This window comes from Pungitius pungitius, chromosome 6 (assembly GCF_949316345.1).
Source record: "Pungitius pungitius chromosome 6, fPunPun2.1, whole genome shotgun sequence".
NCBI lineage: Eukaryota > Metazoa > Chordata > Actinopteri > Perciformes > Gasterosteidae > Pungitius > Pungitius pungitius.
The window spans coordinates 3,853,669-3,866,210 of NC_084905.1; the positions used below are offsets into that span (position 1 = coordinate 3,853,669).

At 46.3% G+C, this 12,542-nt stretch overlaps 2 protein-coding genes across 3 annotated transcripts; one reads left to right on the forward strand and one right to left on the reverse strand.

Annotated features, from left to right (window-relative positions):
• Window positions 1-941: 941 nt before the first annotated feature.
• dennd11 (DENN domain containing 11) lies at window positions 942-8,276 on the reverse strand. The gene is made up of 9 exons (XM_037451634.2): window positions 7,313-8,276; window positions 6,747-6,846; window positions 6,469-6,627; window positions 4,689-4,842; window positions 4,421-4,559; window positions 4,070-4,201; window positions 3,807-3,957; window positions 3,578-3,646; window positions 942-3,419 (listed from the first exon to the last, which is right to left on the reverse strand). Exons 1-9 carry the CDS (start codon window positions 7,701-7,703, stop codon window positions 3,224-3,226), a joined length of 1,491 nt encoding a protein of 496 aa, XP_037307531.2. The 5' UTR covers window positions 7,704-8,276; the 3' UTR covers window positions 942-3,223.
• Window positions 8,270-12,479, forward strand: wee2 (WEE2 oocyte meiosis inhibiting kinase). 2 transcript variants are annotated; one of them, XM_037451631.2, is made up of 12 exons: window positions 8,270-8,380; window positions 8,637-8,975; window positions 9,070-9,278; window positions 9,553-9,610; window positions 9,954-10,123; window positions 10,249-10,370; window positions 10,446-10,592; window positions 10,682-10,786; window positions 10,864-10,949; window positions 11,097-11,267; window positions 11,391-11,539; window positions 11,639-12,479. In XM_037451631.2, the coding sequence occupies exons 2-12, from the start codon at window positions 8,646-8,648 to the stop codon at window positions 11,799-11,801; spliced, it is 1,710 nt and encodes a 569-aa protein (XP_037307528.2). In that variant the 5' UTR covers window positions 8,270-8,380; window positions 8,637-8,645; the 3' UTR covers window positions 11,802-12,479. The 2 variants fall into 2 exon arrangements, with proteins under 2 accessions (XP_037307528.2, XP_037307530.2); XM_037451633.2 differs by having other exon boundaries at window positions 11,391-11,507.
• The last annotated feature ends 63 nt before the right edge of the window (window positions 12,480-12,542 follow it).

Consider the following 12,542-nt stretch of genomic DNA (forward strand, 5'->3'; position numbering starts at 1 on the left):
TGCATGGTTTTAAATGAAAAAGTGCAGGCGTTGGTCAGAGGGTTTGAGGCGAGGGGTCACGTACAGGAGAGGGACAGAGAAGGAAAGAACAGAAATGCTTTGAGCTCGTTGTGAGCAGGTACTTGTGCTATGAATATTATTGATAGGTTTTAGATATAGAAACATGAATGAGATGCTGCAGCGTTCCTAATGCTTGGACAACGTGGCAGACTGGGGGGAGGCTGCATCAGACTCCGATTGATTTGTTTGCTCTGGAAAACCCAGAAGAGGCTCTTTTTGATAATGTTGTGTCTCGTGGGTGAAAATCCTTTTAGAGGATTGCAATGACTACACGGGTACAATTCTAGAAGAAAGTATACCTAGCACATTTTTAGGCAAATATTGTAACTTTGTAGTCACTACAACACAAATGCCGTATCCTACATGTCCCATAATGCCCCAGTTTCATTCAGATCATATGTGCCTCCCTTAATGATCACCTCTTTCAACAGTTTGTAACAAAGGCTTTCTGTCAAAAAAATGTGACTCCAAAAGGCTTCTTCCAAAGGAGAAGGAGCCATTCAACTGTTTTCAAAGGCTGGAGTAGTGATTACAAGTGAACTAAAGTTTTGACTATGTATTTAGGCAAGGCACATGAACCAGTAAATAAGGTAGTTAATAGTGGCTCCTACAACTACAACCATGAAACGCTGCTTACATATTTATGATCCCATTCTAAAGATCTCATAACAAAGTACATATATTAACTGAGAAATTCTACTTTTAATAATGCAAACACATTTTGATTTCATACTTGGATGCAAACAAAAATCAAGTATATATTTCTAACATTTGACTTAAAGGATCTACATATTAAACTGGACGAGGATCCAATCAACCTAAAAGTTGCTTTGTCTTTTCGAAAGAAAGACATTTGAGATCCTGCTCAGTGGAGAGGAAGAGGAGGGATGTAGGTGGAGCAAGATTACGAAGGACATGGAGAAACAGTTATGCAAGGCCAGAAGCAGAGGATCCAAACACCTAAACTGTATCAATGCTTTATTGTGTTACAATGGCAGTACAGTGAAATAAACAGTTGATCATGCTATTGAGTTCATGTTTACATTATTGACATCTTACAGTGTTTCACATTAGTAATTAATTTACTTAATTTGTTATTCTGTGACTGTACAGTACTTGATTTACATCACAATCAAGGAGGAAACAGTTACACAACTTGGATGTGTTGTTTGCATGTGTGCAATACTTTAGCGTTCTTTGACATTCAATAGAGTGACGCGCTGTACAAAGGACTGCTGGTACACATCTGTGAATGACTCCACAAAAGAAGGCATTGCATACAGTGGTATGTGTTGCGTACATTCCTTATTACATACACCGGAAAGCAAACACTGTCACAGGCAAGAATATTATGCCTGCTGCAAGTAAATAGAGTCAACAGGTTTAACTGGACACGGTGAGGTCCTCAGTGTGACACCACGCAATGAGTCAGTCACATTGTTGTGAGTTGGAGAGGATGACATTTTCATTAAGGCCCCATTTAAACAAAAAAGCGCTTTCAAATACAATACTTTGTGCACGTTTTCACTTTGTATCCAACCCAGAAAACCTCTTTGGGGTTCAAGTCAGAGGACAGCAGTTGTCAAAATTCAAATCCAACCTCGGAAAGATCACTTTTGGAATGTGATACCAAATCAAAAATGGGTCTTTGTAGATGCTCCACAGATACGACTATGTGTCTTAGCTTGTTTAAGTGGGTTCACGAGAAGGCTGAGAACCAGTACTCGAAAATTATAGGAGACATAAGGCTTGTTGTTATGTGTTCCAACATGGAACGAATTATTACTCCGATTAGCAACATAACAGATTAAATAAACCACTCAGGATAATTCAAAAGACACAGTTGGATTTACTCAGTGGGACTGAGATAAAAAAAAAACCAGAAGAAGGAAGAAAAAAAAAAAAAACCCTCAGCTACAACAGATGGAGGGCGGCGGCTCTTGAAGCGTCTGCCCATTCTTCACTGTGAACAACACCGGATTTCCTAAAACAAAGAGATCTCTGTGAGGGACGCAGAAACGCAAAGAGGATCTCTTTAAAGCTGCTCAACGGGTAAACCACAAGCAGCTCCATCAAGAACTCTTCACTCCCGCACGATCACAAGATAAGATTGGCTGCCGTTGATGAACTAGCCCGCAGTTGGAGTAAAAAAACAAACAGAGAAAAACCGTGTACAGTGCAACACACAAAGCCCCCTCGCTACCAAACCACTTACTGACTCAGACTGTTAGTCAAAAACATAGCAAAGAAATATGCACCTTAACCACAATCACTGTGTGCATCTTGAAATATGTCAGTGGTGGCGGTGCAGCATTCGTGATAAGTTAGTGGTGTCATTGACGACAACAACAACCACCTCAGATTAAGGTAAGACATGTAACACTAACACAAAGTTTCCAGAACGCATTTGACAGCGATCAAACACCTCATCAGATGTACCTTGTGTTAAAGGTGCAGTCCCCATCGAAAAAGAGGATGTCAAACATCCTCCAGCTCACTTTCAGTAGTGAAAGAAAGAGTAAAAACAAGAAAAACAATGAAACATGAAGAGGGCTGGTGCTATTGCTTCCATGTTGGTAAATAAAGCAATCAAAAAGCATTTGATTCACCAAGTAGGTTATTGCAGCAGGATGAATTTGTTGCACATTATGATGCCTAGAGCTTTCTAAAGAAAAATCTATTCATAGCACACAAATTCATATTCAGCAGTACAAACGCATCCACATATTCTGAATCTTTTTCTTCAAGAGGAAACGTATGTGGACCCAAAGGCTGCGGGACCGCGGCGGTTTCAACGACCTCTTCATTGTGCTTGGTGCTGCGAAGAACGACCGATCCTCCCGCAGGAACGTCCCGACCAAATCCATACCTCCCCCCGGGGAGCGGTCCCACAACGTTAACCGTCTCCAGCATCCGCACTGTTTGGAAACAGTCTCCGCGGGTCAGATGAGACGCACCAAGAGGGAAAACAGACACCCAGGAGGGGACAGCAGGCGACAGATGGAGGTCCCAGGGTGGAGGCAGTGTCTACGTCGTCTTGTCGCGACTGGGCCGTAAAGGCACAAGTGTTCCGTGGCGCTCAGAGTTTCCCAGGCTGGTGGGTGAGGATGGAGGGAGGCGCGGGGGGGAGGGGGGGGCGGGGGGCCGTGTTGGTGGAGGGGGTTCAGGAGCAGCAGAGGTTGTCTATGACCAGCGCGACGTCAATCTGGTACACATCCAGCAGGTCCAGCAGGAAGAATCGATCGCCCTGGGGATCCAGCCCCATGGCCCTCACGTGCTCGGAGGTGAGGGTGGGGTCGGTGCTCCCTGCTACATCAGACAGGATCTGAAAGATGCGGTTGTTGAGCTCCATGAAGAACCTGGGACAGGATTAAAAACACATTAAAAGGTTTTATGGTCTTGCGCATCACATTTAAGAGAGAAAAACAATATGAGTGAATGAGTCTCCTGACACACACTGACTGTGATCAGGACTCTAGTACACAAGCGGCCGTGAAGACACTTGTTGAGGACTCACAGGATGAAAAGATCCTCTTCATTTGTCGTGCAGTCTCCATCCACCTCCTGAGTGTAAAGCAACATCTGCCTGAAAAAAAGATCATTAATGATGTTTGAAAAACACATTTTTGCCCCTCATGGCTACTATCTACAAGTCCATGTTAATTAAGCAGCTTTATGGTGATCAATTATTAATGCATGTTTCATATTTGAAAACCCCCTCAGGGGTACAGTATCTGACAGTGTACCTCTGTTCACTCAGCTTCCTGTACTTCTCCTTATCCGCTGCATTCAGTCGAAGCAGCGGCTGCAAATGGCTCCTGTGCGTTTTCACGTTCTGGTTATCAACATAGACGTCGTACAGCTCCTTCTTCTCCTCAAAAATCTTCTCTGTGGTGCCTTAAGCATCATTTAAAAAAAAAAAAAACATGCATGATTAAAATGAGTAATTTCCATAGATTACATGTAGCGGTCAATCGGCCATTTTAGATGCAGCCAATGCGTCACTCACAGGCCACGTAGGACAGCTCTGTCTCCAGGGCCGGGATGTCGGCTATGTTGATGTAGAAGAAAGGCCGCAATTCCGGCACAGAGACGCCAATTCCAGGTAAGGAAACATTGGCCAAGCAGCAGCAGCAATACACTGAGGAAGGCACGAGAACATGGGCAGTGAAGGATCTCCATGGAAAAAGAAAATTACACCCCAAATTGTACACTCTTCAGGGTTTACAGCTTCCCTTACAAGCGCCCCCCCCCCCCCCCCCGCCCCCGTTACAACGGCAGGGGAAACACTGCACTTAGTGCATGCACCCTGACCCATTTGTTTAAGGCAAAACAGTGTGTGCGCGTTGGAGCTTCTCACCTCTGTAGCAGACGACGCCGATGGGGGGAGGGGAGAAGATGAGGACCCGTTTCCTCAGCAGGGCAAACTTCCACAGCACCATGATGTGCTCCCCAAAAAACTGGATGAACTGGGACATGCAGCCGGCCGGGTGGGTGATCTGCAGGGTGAGAAGAGAGGACAAGTAGGTTTTGTTGTGTCGCTGCTGCCGCTGCCGCTGCCGCTGCTGCTCGTGCTCGTGCTCTGCAAAACCGGCCATCCCCAGCAATGTGCTCTGCTGCTTTCACACCTTCATCTCTGGGTGCATACAGCGGTTGATGGTGGTGACACTCCATGTCGGGCAGGCGGTGACCAGACCATTTCCTGTAGGGGGAAGCACGGCCTTCTTGTCCTCATAGAAGGCCTCCAGAGGAGAGTACTGGCCCGGGCACTTCAACTGGTGCCTAAGTGGAAATGTCAGAAAGAAGGAGGAGAAGATGGGGAGGTGCAGAGATAAAAAGGAGATGAAGGTCATGGATGAGCCATGCAGGCCTTTTCTAAATGTGTGCATTGGAGCCCAGTGTGCTTGCTTGAGTGCTTTTTCATTATCTGTCAATGTTCCTCAACCATGAACACTGGCAGCTCATGCTGAAGGTTTATAAGACAACTACTAAGGCACTGCAGCTTCTTATTTCTTTTAGCAACGTAAATGGAGCTCTCTAAATGAATTGCAATTTCAGTGTCTGACACTATTTGGCAGAAGTCAAGATCACATATTGTGCTTGGACAGTAAACCTTCAGTGGTTTTTAAATTGCATTGTGGGATCATTCGAGGCCACACGCATGCCATTTTTCCACATTTATTTTAACCACCGCAGCCATCCAGTACTCATGCTTGACATTCATATCTAACACCATTTGAGGTATCTGCTTGCTGCTGTGGAGTAGCAAGCAGATACATAAAGCCAGTTACCACACATAAAAACAAAGCCCTGATTACCATACACTTGGAGGCAACCTGTTTTATATGTATTGGAAGCTGTGTCATGTCACACGTGTGTGTGTGTGTGTGTGTATATATATTAGGGCTGTCAATAGGACAATTTTTTTTTAATTAACTAACTGCCGCACATTTTCAAATGTGTTAATCTCATTATGGTATGTGGTTTTTCATTAATGTTGCAGGCAGAATCCCACTGGGTGGAACATGTTGAGCCAGCGACTTTTCCTGCGGTCCTCGTGCACTTTGCTCTCAACTCTCCATCATTTAATGGCTGCGTTTGACCTCCCCACATTTAGCCAGGATGTTTTCAAGGGACACAGTGGTGGTCCTCTGCAGACTGCGTGCCGCGCAGGGTAACGTTGTTAGATGGAAGTAGCCTAGCAGCTAGCTTAGCCTAGCAGCTAGCTTAGTTTAGCCTAGCAGTGCTGTAAGTGGTCTGTTTGCCACTCAGCCCCCTTCTGTTTGACTCGTGGAGTAATTCCTCTGCACAGTTCTCCGCTGTATGTCGCGCCTCCGTTTTATTTTACTTCGAATCTCTCCGTCTTGATGTAACTGACTGCAGCTAGCGGCCGCGGTTTCCGCGGTCAATTTGGAAGTAAACCGGAAGTACTGCGTTAAAATATTTTGTTGCTTTAATCTCTGCCACATTAACGCATAGATTAATGAGTTCATGTTGACAGCCCTAATATAATTGTGTGTATATATATATATATGCACAATGTACTTCCGGATATCTATATCTATATCTATATACAGTATATGCATGCACATAGTCAGATAAGCCTTTGTGAGAGAAGTGAGGCAGAAGAGCAGAGTCGCTGAAGAGGGCAAAGACTGTCCGGGCACCTTTGAGCTTAGGACCGTATAAAGAACGACTGAATGGCATCTTGTGACGACAGCTGTAACCTGGACTCTGGATCCATGTCTAAGACACGAGTAAAATTTTAACAAACGAGCAAGAGCAGGGGGTTGGCTCCGCAAAAAAACAAAAAGCCCAAATAAAAAGGAGGTAAACGGGACACAAAAAGGTGATAACATCAGATAGAAATGACAAACAGACCCCCGGGTGAACCACAGCATGTCTCACCTGACTTGGTTCTCCAGAAAGTGCATGTAGCGGTAGAGGAGAGTGTAGGAGGGAGACAGAATCCCCACTGACTTCATCCTCGCCCCTCGCTCCAGCTCACTGTCCACGGGCATGTTGGCAAAACAGGCCAGACCAAAGTAACAGCCTTTACGGAAATATCTAGCCAAAGGCAGAGCAAAGACCGGGGGTAAACAACTGGGAGTGAAGGATGTAATAAGGGCAGATTAAACATGTGTTCACGTGAGTCACGATGGGTGGGGGAGACTGGGAGTACATACATAAAGTCACTGGTGATCCGGTGGGAGCCGCTAGCAATCGACTTGAATTCAACTCCATCCAGGTTGATGTCGTGAGGCAGGCACCACTCGATCATATTCCCTGTCATCCACACACACACACCAAATAAAATGTCCAGTCACTTTCCATTTTAGCTTTTTTGAACCCAGCAACTTCCTCCAATTCTGTATTTGAGTCATGTAGCAAGAGGTCAGGGACAGAAAGAAAGCTCTGAATCAGCTACTGTAACAATCTTTCCATGTATGAACATCCTGCTGTTGTGGCCTGTTCTAATGGGAATCGGGTACCAACAACACTTGGGTTATTTCTGCACAGTGGGTCGATTGGAACCATTTATTTGGGTCTTGACATTAGAGATGTTTGATAGCCCCTCCTGGACTGACTGCAACAAGCAACCTACCCTTCACCCCCACGACGCAGTAGAAAGCTCAAAAGAACAAACGTTATAGGACAATTTGGGGACATCTAGTTATCTGGACCACACATAACACTGTTAAAAGGACGGGGGGGGGACAAGAGATCCCTCGCGACATACTGATTTGCTCACCTGATCTTGTACCAAAGGTGACCACAAACACCGCCACGATCTGGTCTTTTTCCTCCCACTGGTCCCTCGACGAGAGGCCGGGGAAGATAGCATTGCGACCGGGGCCGGGAGGCTTCGTCCGCGGGCGGCCCGAGCTTCCGGTCCCGCTGGGGTCCGCGGCTGTCGCGCTGCTCTCGGGGCTGTGGGTGACGGTGGTGGCCGCGGTGCTCCACCCAGTGCCAGCCGCGGTCACCGCGGGTGGGCGCCGCCCGTGTGGCTGCGAACTTTTCGGTGCGACCTTCTCCTCTCTCGACGGCAGAGGCGGATGCTGCTGCTGGGCCGCCTGGCTCGCATCGGCCGGTGGGATCTCCTCCCAGTCCAGCAGCGGGGCTCGGTCCGACTGCTTCACCATGGTGCTGGTGCCGCTGCTCCCTCGGAGGTACTCGGGGAAAGAGAGAGAGAGAGATACAAAAAAAAGGGGACGAAACTTCGCCGTCCGGTTGAATCGACTGCACTATACGAGGGGCTGGAGTTGGATCATCGTGTCCTGCTGCTCGCTGGGTTGTTGTCTATGTATTTGTAAGCGTGTCACATCCACTGATGGGCTGCTTCTCCTCCGCCTGTCTCACTGTTTTGATGACGTCGCTGACTTCCGCCCACGTGTCTTTATTACTATTTCATACCGTGACCTAATTTTGGTTAAGGGATTTTTATTTAGTCCATCATAGATAACACATTCACATTGTTAAGTCATTCGTATTGGCATCCAGACGTAGTGCACCTGTTTTATTTAAGTATATTATACACTTTTACTTTCAACGTGTATTTTCCGTTTTCTTATAATGCCACTATTATCCATATGCATAAGCATCCACATACTTTGTATAGTTCTTAGTTTTAAGGAAACGCAGTATTAACTTGGCTACGCAATTAACAACCATTTGAGAGTCAAGTGTGTGGTTTTCAGCCAATCTGAGAGCTAGATTGTGTTACTCCCGCGGTACAGTTTACTTAAGCCGGAAGTAATTAGCCTACTAGGCGCGAAATTCAAGCGTGGCTGTGACGGTGGTGAGGAGATGCGCCTTGATAGTGAGTATTCATGGCGAACACACAATATTACTCAAACTTAAATTACAATCTCATCAGTAAGTCAATGGCTGATGCATGACGCAGCTGTTGAGCTTTCACATCATTTTGTTTGGAGAATGAAATGAGGGACTTTTGTTGTGAAAGTAGAAATCTAATTGTACTGTTGTTGGGATTCATAGCTTAGAAATGGCACAGTGGCATTTTTGCACTATGAATGAAGTCTGATATCAGATTCATTATTTTTGCCAAAACTTAGATCCCAAGCATGGCAACGTTGTTTGACGAGATCAGCCAGCAGCTGGACTTCACTAGCTGTGGAGAGGAGGGGACGAGCAGCGGCAACAGCTCCGACGACTGCGCCCCGATGGTCCACAGTCCCCGGCTCCACAGTCCCCGGCTCCAAAGTCCCCGGCTCCACAGTCCCAGGCTCCACAGTCCCAGGCTCCACAGTCCCAGCTCTGCCTGCAGAACGCCCAGGGTGCAACGCCAACGCAGTAGAAGCAACACCTTGTGTTCCCCCTTGCAGTGCACAAGTCCTATACCTTACGCAGCCTTGAATAAACTGAGGCTCTGCGACTCTCCCAGCACACCCAAGGTGAGGAGTAATTCAGAATGATGCCCATCTGGTCCACACCAGTTTAAATTCACTAGTATGAATTGCTTTTGTCCCCCCCTCCCCCCACCTGTAGAGTCTTCTGTCAAAGTCGTCCCAGCCGTGCTCCAGCACCAAGACAGGCCGCCCTAAGCGAACTTTGTGTTTCGCCTCAGCTCGTGTTAACTTCATCCAGGCACCTTCTGTCAATGTGAATCCTTTCACGCCTGAAACCGTGCGCAGGAGCAGCGAGCAGCAGTGGAAGAACCGTTGTAGGAGTGATAACGATCAGGATTATGGACGCAGGTAACTACGCTGCATGCTTTATTGTAGATTTGCAAAGGTTCGCGTAGAGCCCGTAATGCGCCTGGCATTTTTACACATAGGGGTGTGACATTTGGAGAAATAAGCCCCATTTTCATACAGCAAACATTTAAAGATGTGATTGCTAAATGGATACAACACAGTGCACCATGGATAAAGAGAAAAAAATGAAATGGTTTCTGTTTTTACCCTCACACAGGCTTGACTTTTCTATCCTTTACTAATGCAGTTTACTAAGCCCTTTTCATCTTTTCAGGTTGAAACACAGCCTAACGTCATCTGAGGAGGATGATGACGCCTTTCTTCCTCCTAAGGTGAAGTTATTTTTATCCATGCTTTTGTGGCGGATATAACCATATATCTCAAATACTTGATTTCATAATCTGGCTGGGTCATCTTTGTCTGCCTCTTCACTTCTTGTTTTGCCCAAAATGACGCTGCCACTCCTGCTTCCGGGATTTCTCAAAGGAATCTCCAAAAGAAAAAATCCGTCAATCTTTTTTCTCATGGAAGTGTGACCATATTTGGTCACACGGCGACTACGTCACTCGAGACTGAGCGTTTGTGACGCGAGCTCCTCCGTTCAGAAATGCGTTTTTTTTTTTTTTTTGGACATTGCGATTTTAACACAAGGCCCTCCGTCTGTTTTTCTGGCAGAGACGAGCTGTCCAATCCCTCATGCTGTCGCGCTACGAAAGCGAGTTCCTGGAGCTGGAGTGTATTGGTGTGGGGGAGTTCGGGGCAGTTTACAAGTGTGTGAAGAGGCTGGATGGTTGCTTGTACGCCATAAAGCGCTCTCGCCAACCCCTGGCAGGCTCTACCAATGAGTGAGTCAGCAGAAAGACTCTCCTTTCCAGAGACGGAACAGTCCGCTTTTTTACAATTTTGCTCCTGAATTGATCCAAATTTTTCTGACCCTTTCTTTCTTTCTTCCTTTCTTGTGTCCTCTCAGGCAGCTCGCCCTAAAGGAAGTGTATGCACATGCAGTACTTGGGCACCACCCACATGTTGTTCGGTATTATTCAGCATGGGCAGAGGACGATCACATGATCATTCAGAACGAGTACTGTGATGGTAGGTGTCCCATTTACACCGAAGGCGCAATTTAAGTCAACTTAAATAAATGATGCAGTCAATGTCTGCTGCCAGGTGGAAGCCTCAGTGACGTCATTGCGACAAGGAAGATGCACGATGAGATATTTTCAGAGGCCGAGTTGAAGGATCTGCTCTTACAAGTGTCCATGGGTTTAAAATACATCCACAGCTCCGGCCTCGTCCACCTGGACATCAAACCTAGTGAGTGTCATAGAGCAGTTCCTCATGATGTACTTCAAGTCTAAACCTTCAGTCTTTTGTGCCTTCAAACAGTTTATCTCCTTTCACAGGTAATATATTCATTTGTCAGCGCCCCAGTGCAAGTGCAGCGGGTGAAGGGGAGAGTGAAGAGGAAGATGACCGAAGCACTTCAGCGGGAGTCATTTACAAAATTGGTATAGTGTTGCGAATTTGATACATTTCTGCCGAATGACTGTTGTTTGCTCTAAAGTGTGGGACTTGTTTTCTGCAGGGGATCTGGGCCATGTGACCTCTAGCAGCAGTCCTCAAGTTGAGGAAGGGGACAGCCGCTTTCTGGCCACAGAGGTCCTGCACGAGGTAAACATTTTGCAAAGTGGTCGATGTCGAAGGAAAAGTAGGCTTATTTTACATGCTTGGCATGCAATTTGCAGATTCATCCAAATGAAACGCAATGCATCACGTTTTCCAAGCGCTTCCTATCACTGCTGTCTCTTTGCTCTCTAGGACTACAGTCACCTGCCGAGGGCCGACATCTTTGCTCTTGGCCTTACAATTCTGAGGGCCGCCGGTGCGCCGCCTCTGCCTCAAAATGGAGACGAGTGGCACAGACTCAGAGAGGGAAAGCTCCCCAAACTGCCAAAGGAGCTGTCTCCTCCTTTCAGAGGCCTGCTTCAGGTAGTCTTATTTCGGGATTAGTTCTTTTTTATTATTGAATTCGAATATACATTTTTTCTTTGCAGAGACAAGAACTCTCTTGGCTTGTTAAAAATGCCTTTTTTCTTTCTTTTTTTGCGTCAGTTGTTGCTGGATCCTGACCTGACAAAGCGGCCGTCTGCCAGAGAACTCTGCAAGCACGCCGTCCTGCGGGATGATCTGACCGGGAGGGTCGCCGCTCGGCTGCGTAGAGAGCTTAATGTAGAGAAGTTCAGGACAGCCATGCTTGAAAAGTAACCAGGGAAACATGTTCTGGTCTTTCAAGCCCTTGTCTTCTTCTTAATCATTCATTCAGTCTTGGATGCATTAATTTATTTCCGTTTCCTCCGCAGGGAGCTGCAGGAAGCTCGTCAGGCAGCTTTATCGCCAAACCAGTACCACTGTCCTGGGCTGAAATCTGCTAAGATGGGGTCTTTACCCAAAGCTGGAAGGAGGCTTGTTGGTGGGAAGACGCTGCGGTCCATGAGCTTCGGATACTCTGTAAATGGAGACTGATGTGACTTGATGACGCCCACATGCTTGCCCTTTGCTCGGGTGATACGCGAGTCCTTCTGCAAATGGGCTGTGGTTAAAATGCACAAAGTCTTTCAGAGGGCCAAATTGCAACACGCAATAAAGATTTGGGGGGGGGGGGAACTGGACATAATTGGATTGAAAGCTCTAAGTGTGATGCAGAGGTTAATTTTCAAAGGATCTGACAAACTTTTTTTGTGCCAGAAGTGAGATTTAACTGTGGCAGTTTAATGTTTTTTTTTTTAACTGTAAATAAAACTTTTAACCATTTTATCAGCTGGCTTTTACTTTTTAACTTATTTTCGTCTAACACTATGTAATCCAAACGGCCCGTTAAATAGACTGTTGGACTGAGTCACACAGGGACTTTCCACTGACTCTTTATCTAGAAGTGCAGACCGCTGCATTACTAGAGGTGGCCTTGGTAGTCGCTATAAGCCTTTCCACTGCCTACTCAGTGAGGCAAGAGTGGGGTGGTGGATTTGTTATTCGTGATGTTCTGCCCTACTTATAAAAAACTTTAAAAAAAAAACACTGGCATGTAAGTAACTATCTGTACTATAAATTAGTTCAAAAGCTGTCCTGGAGACTATACAAACACTGGATCTTGCAGAGTTTGTTTTTGGTTGGATACATTACCTTTAATAAATCCTACGTTTTTCCAAAGGTTCTTGAAGGCACCACCCGCTCTGTGATGCCGCCCCTTCCCTCCTCCACGCACAC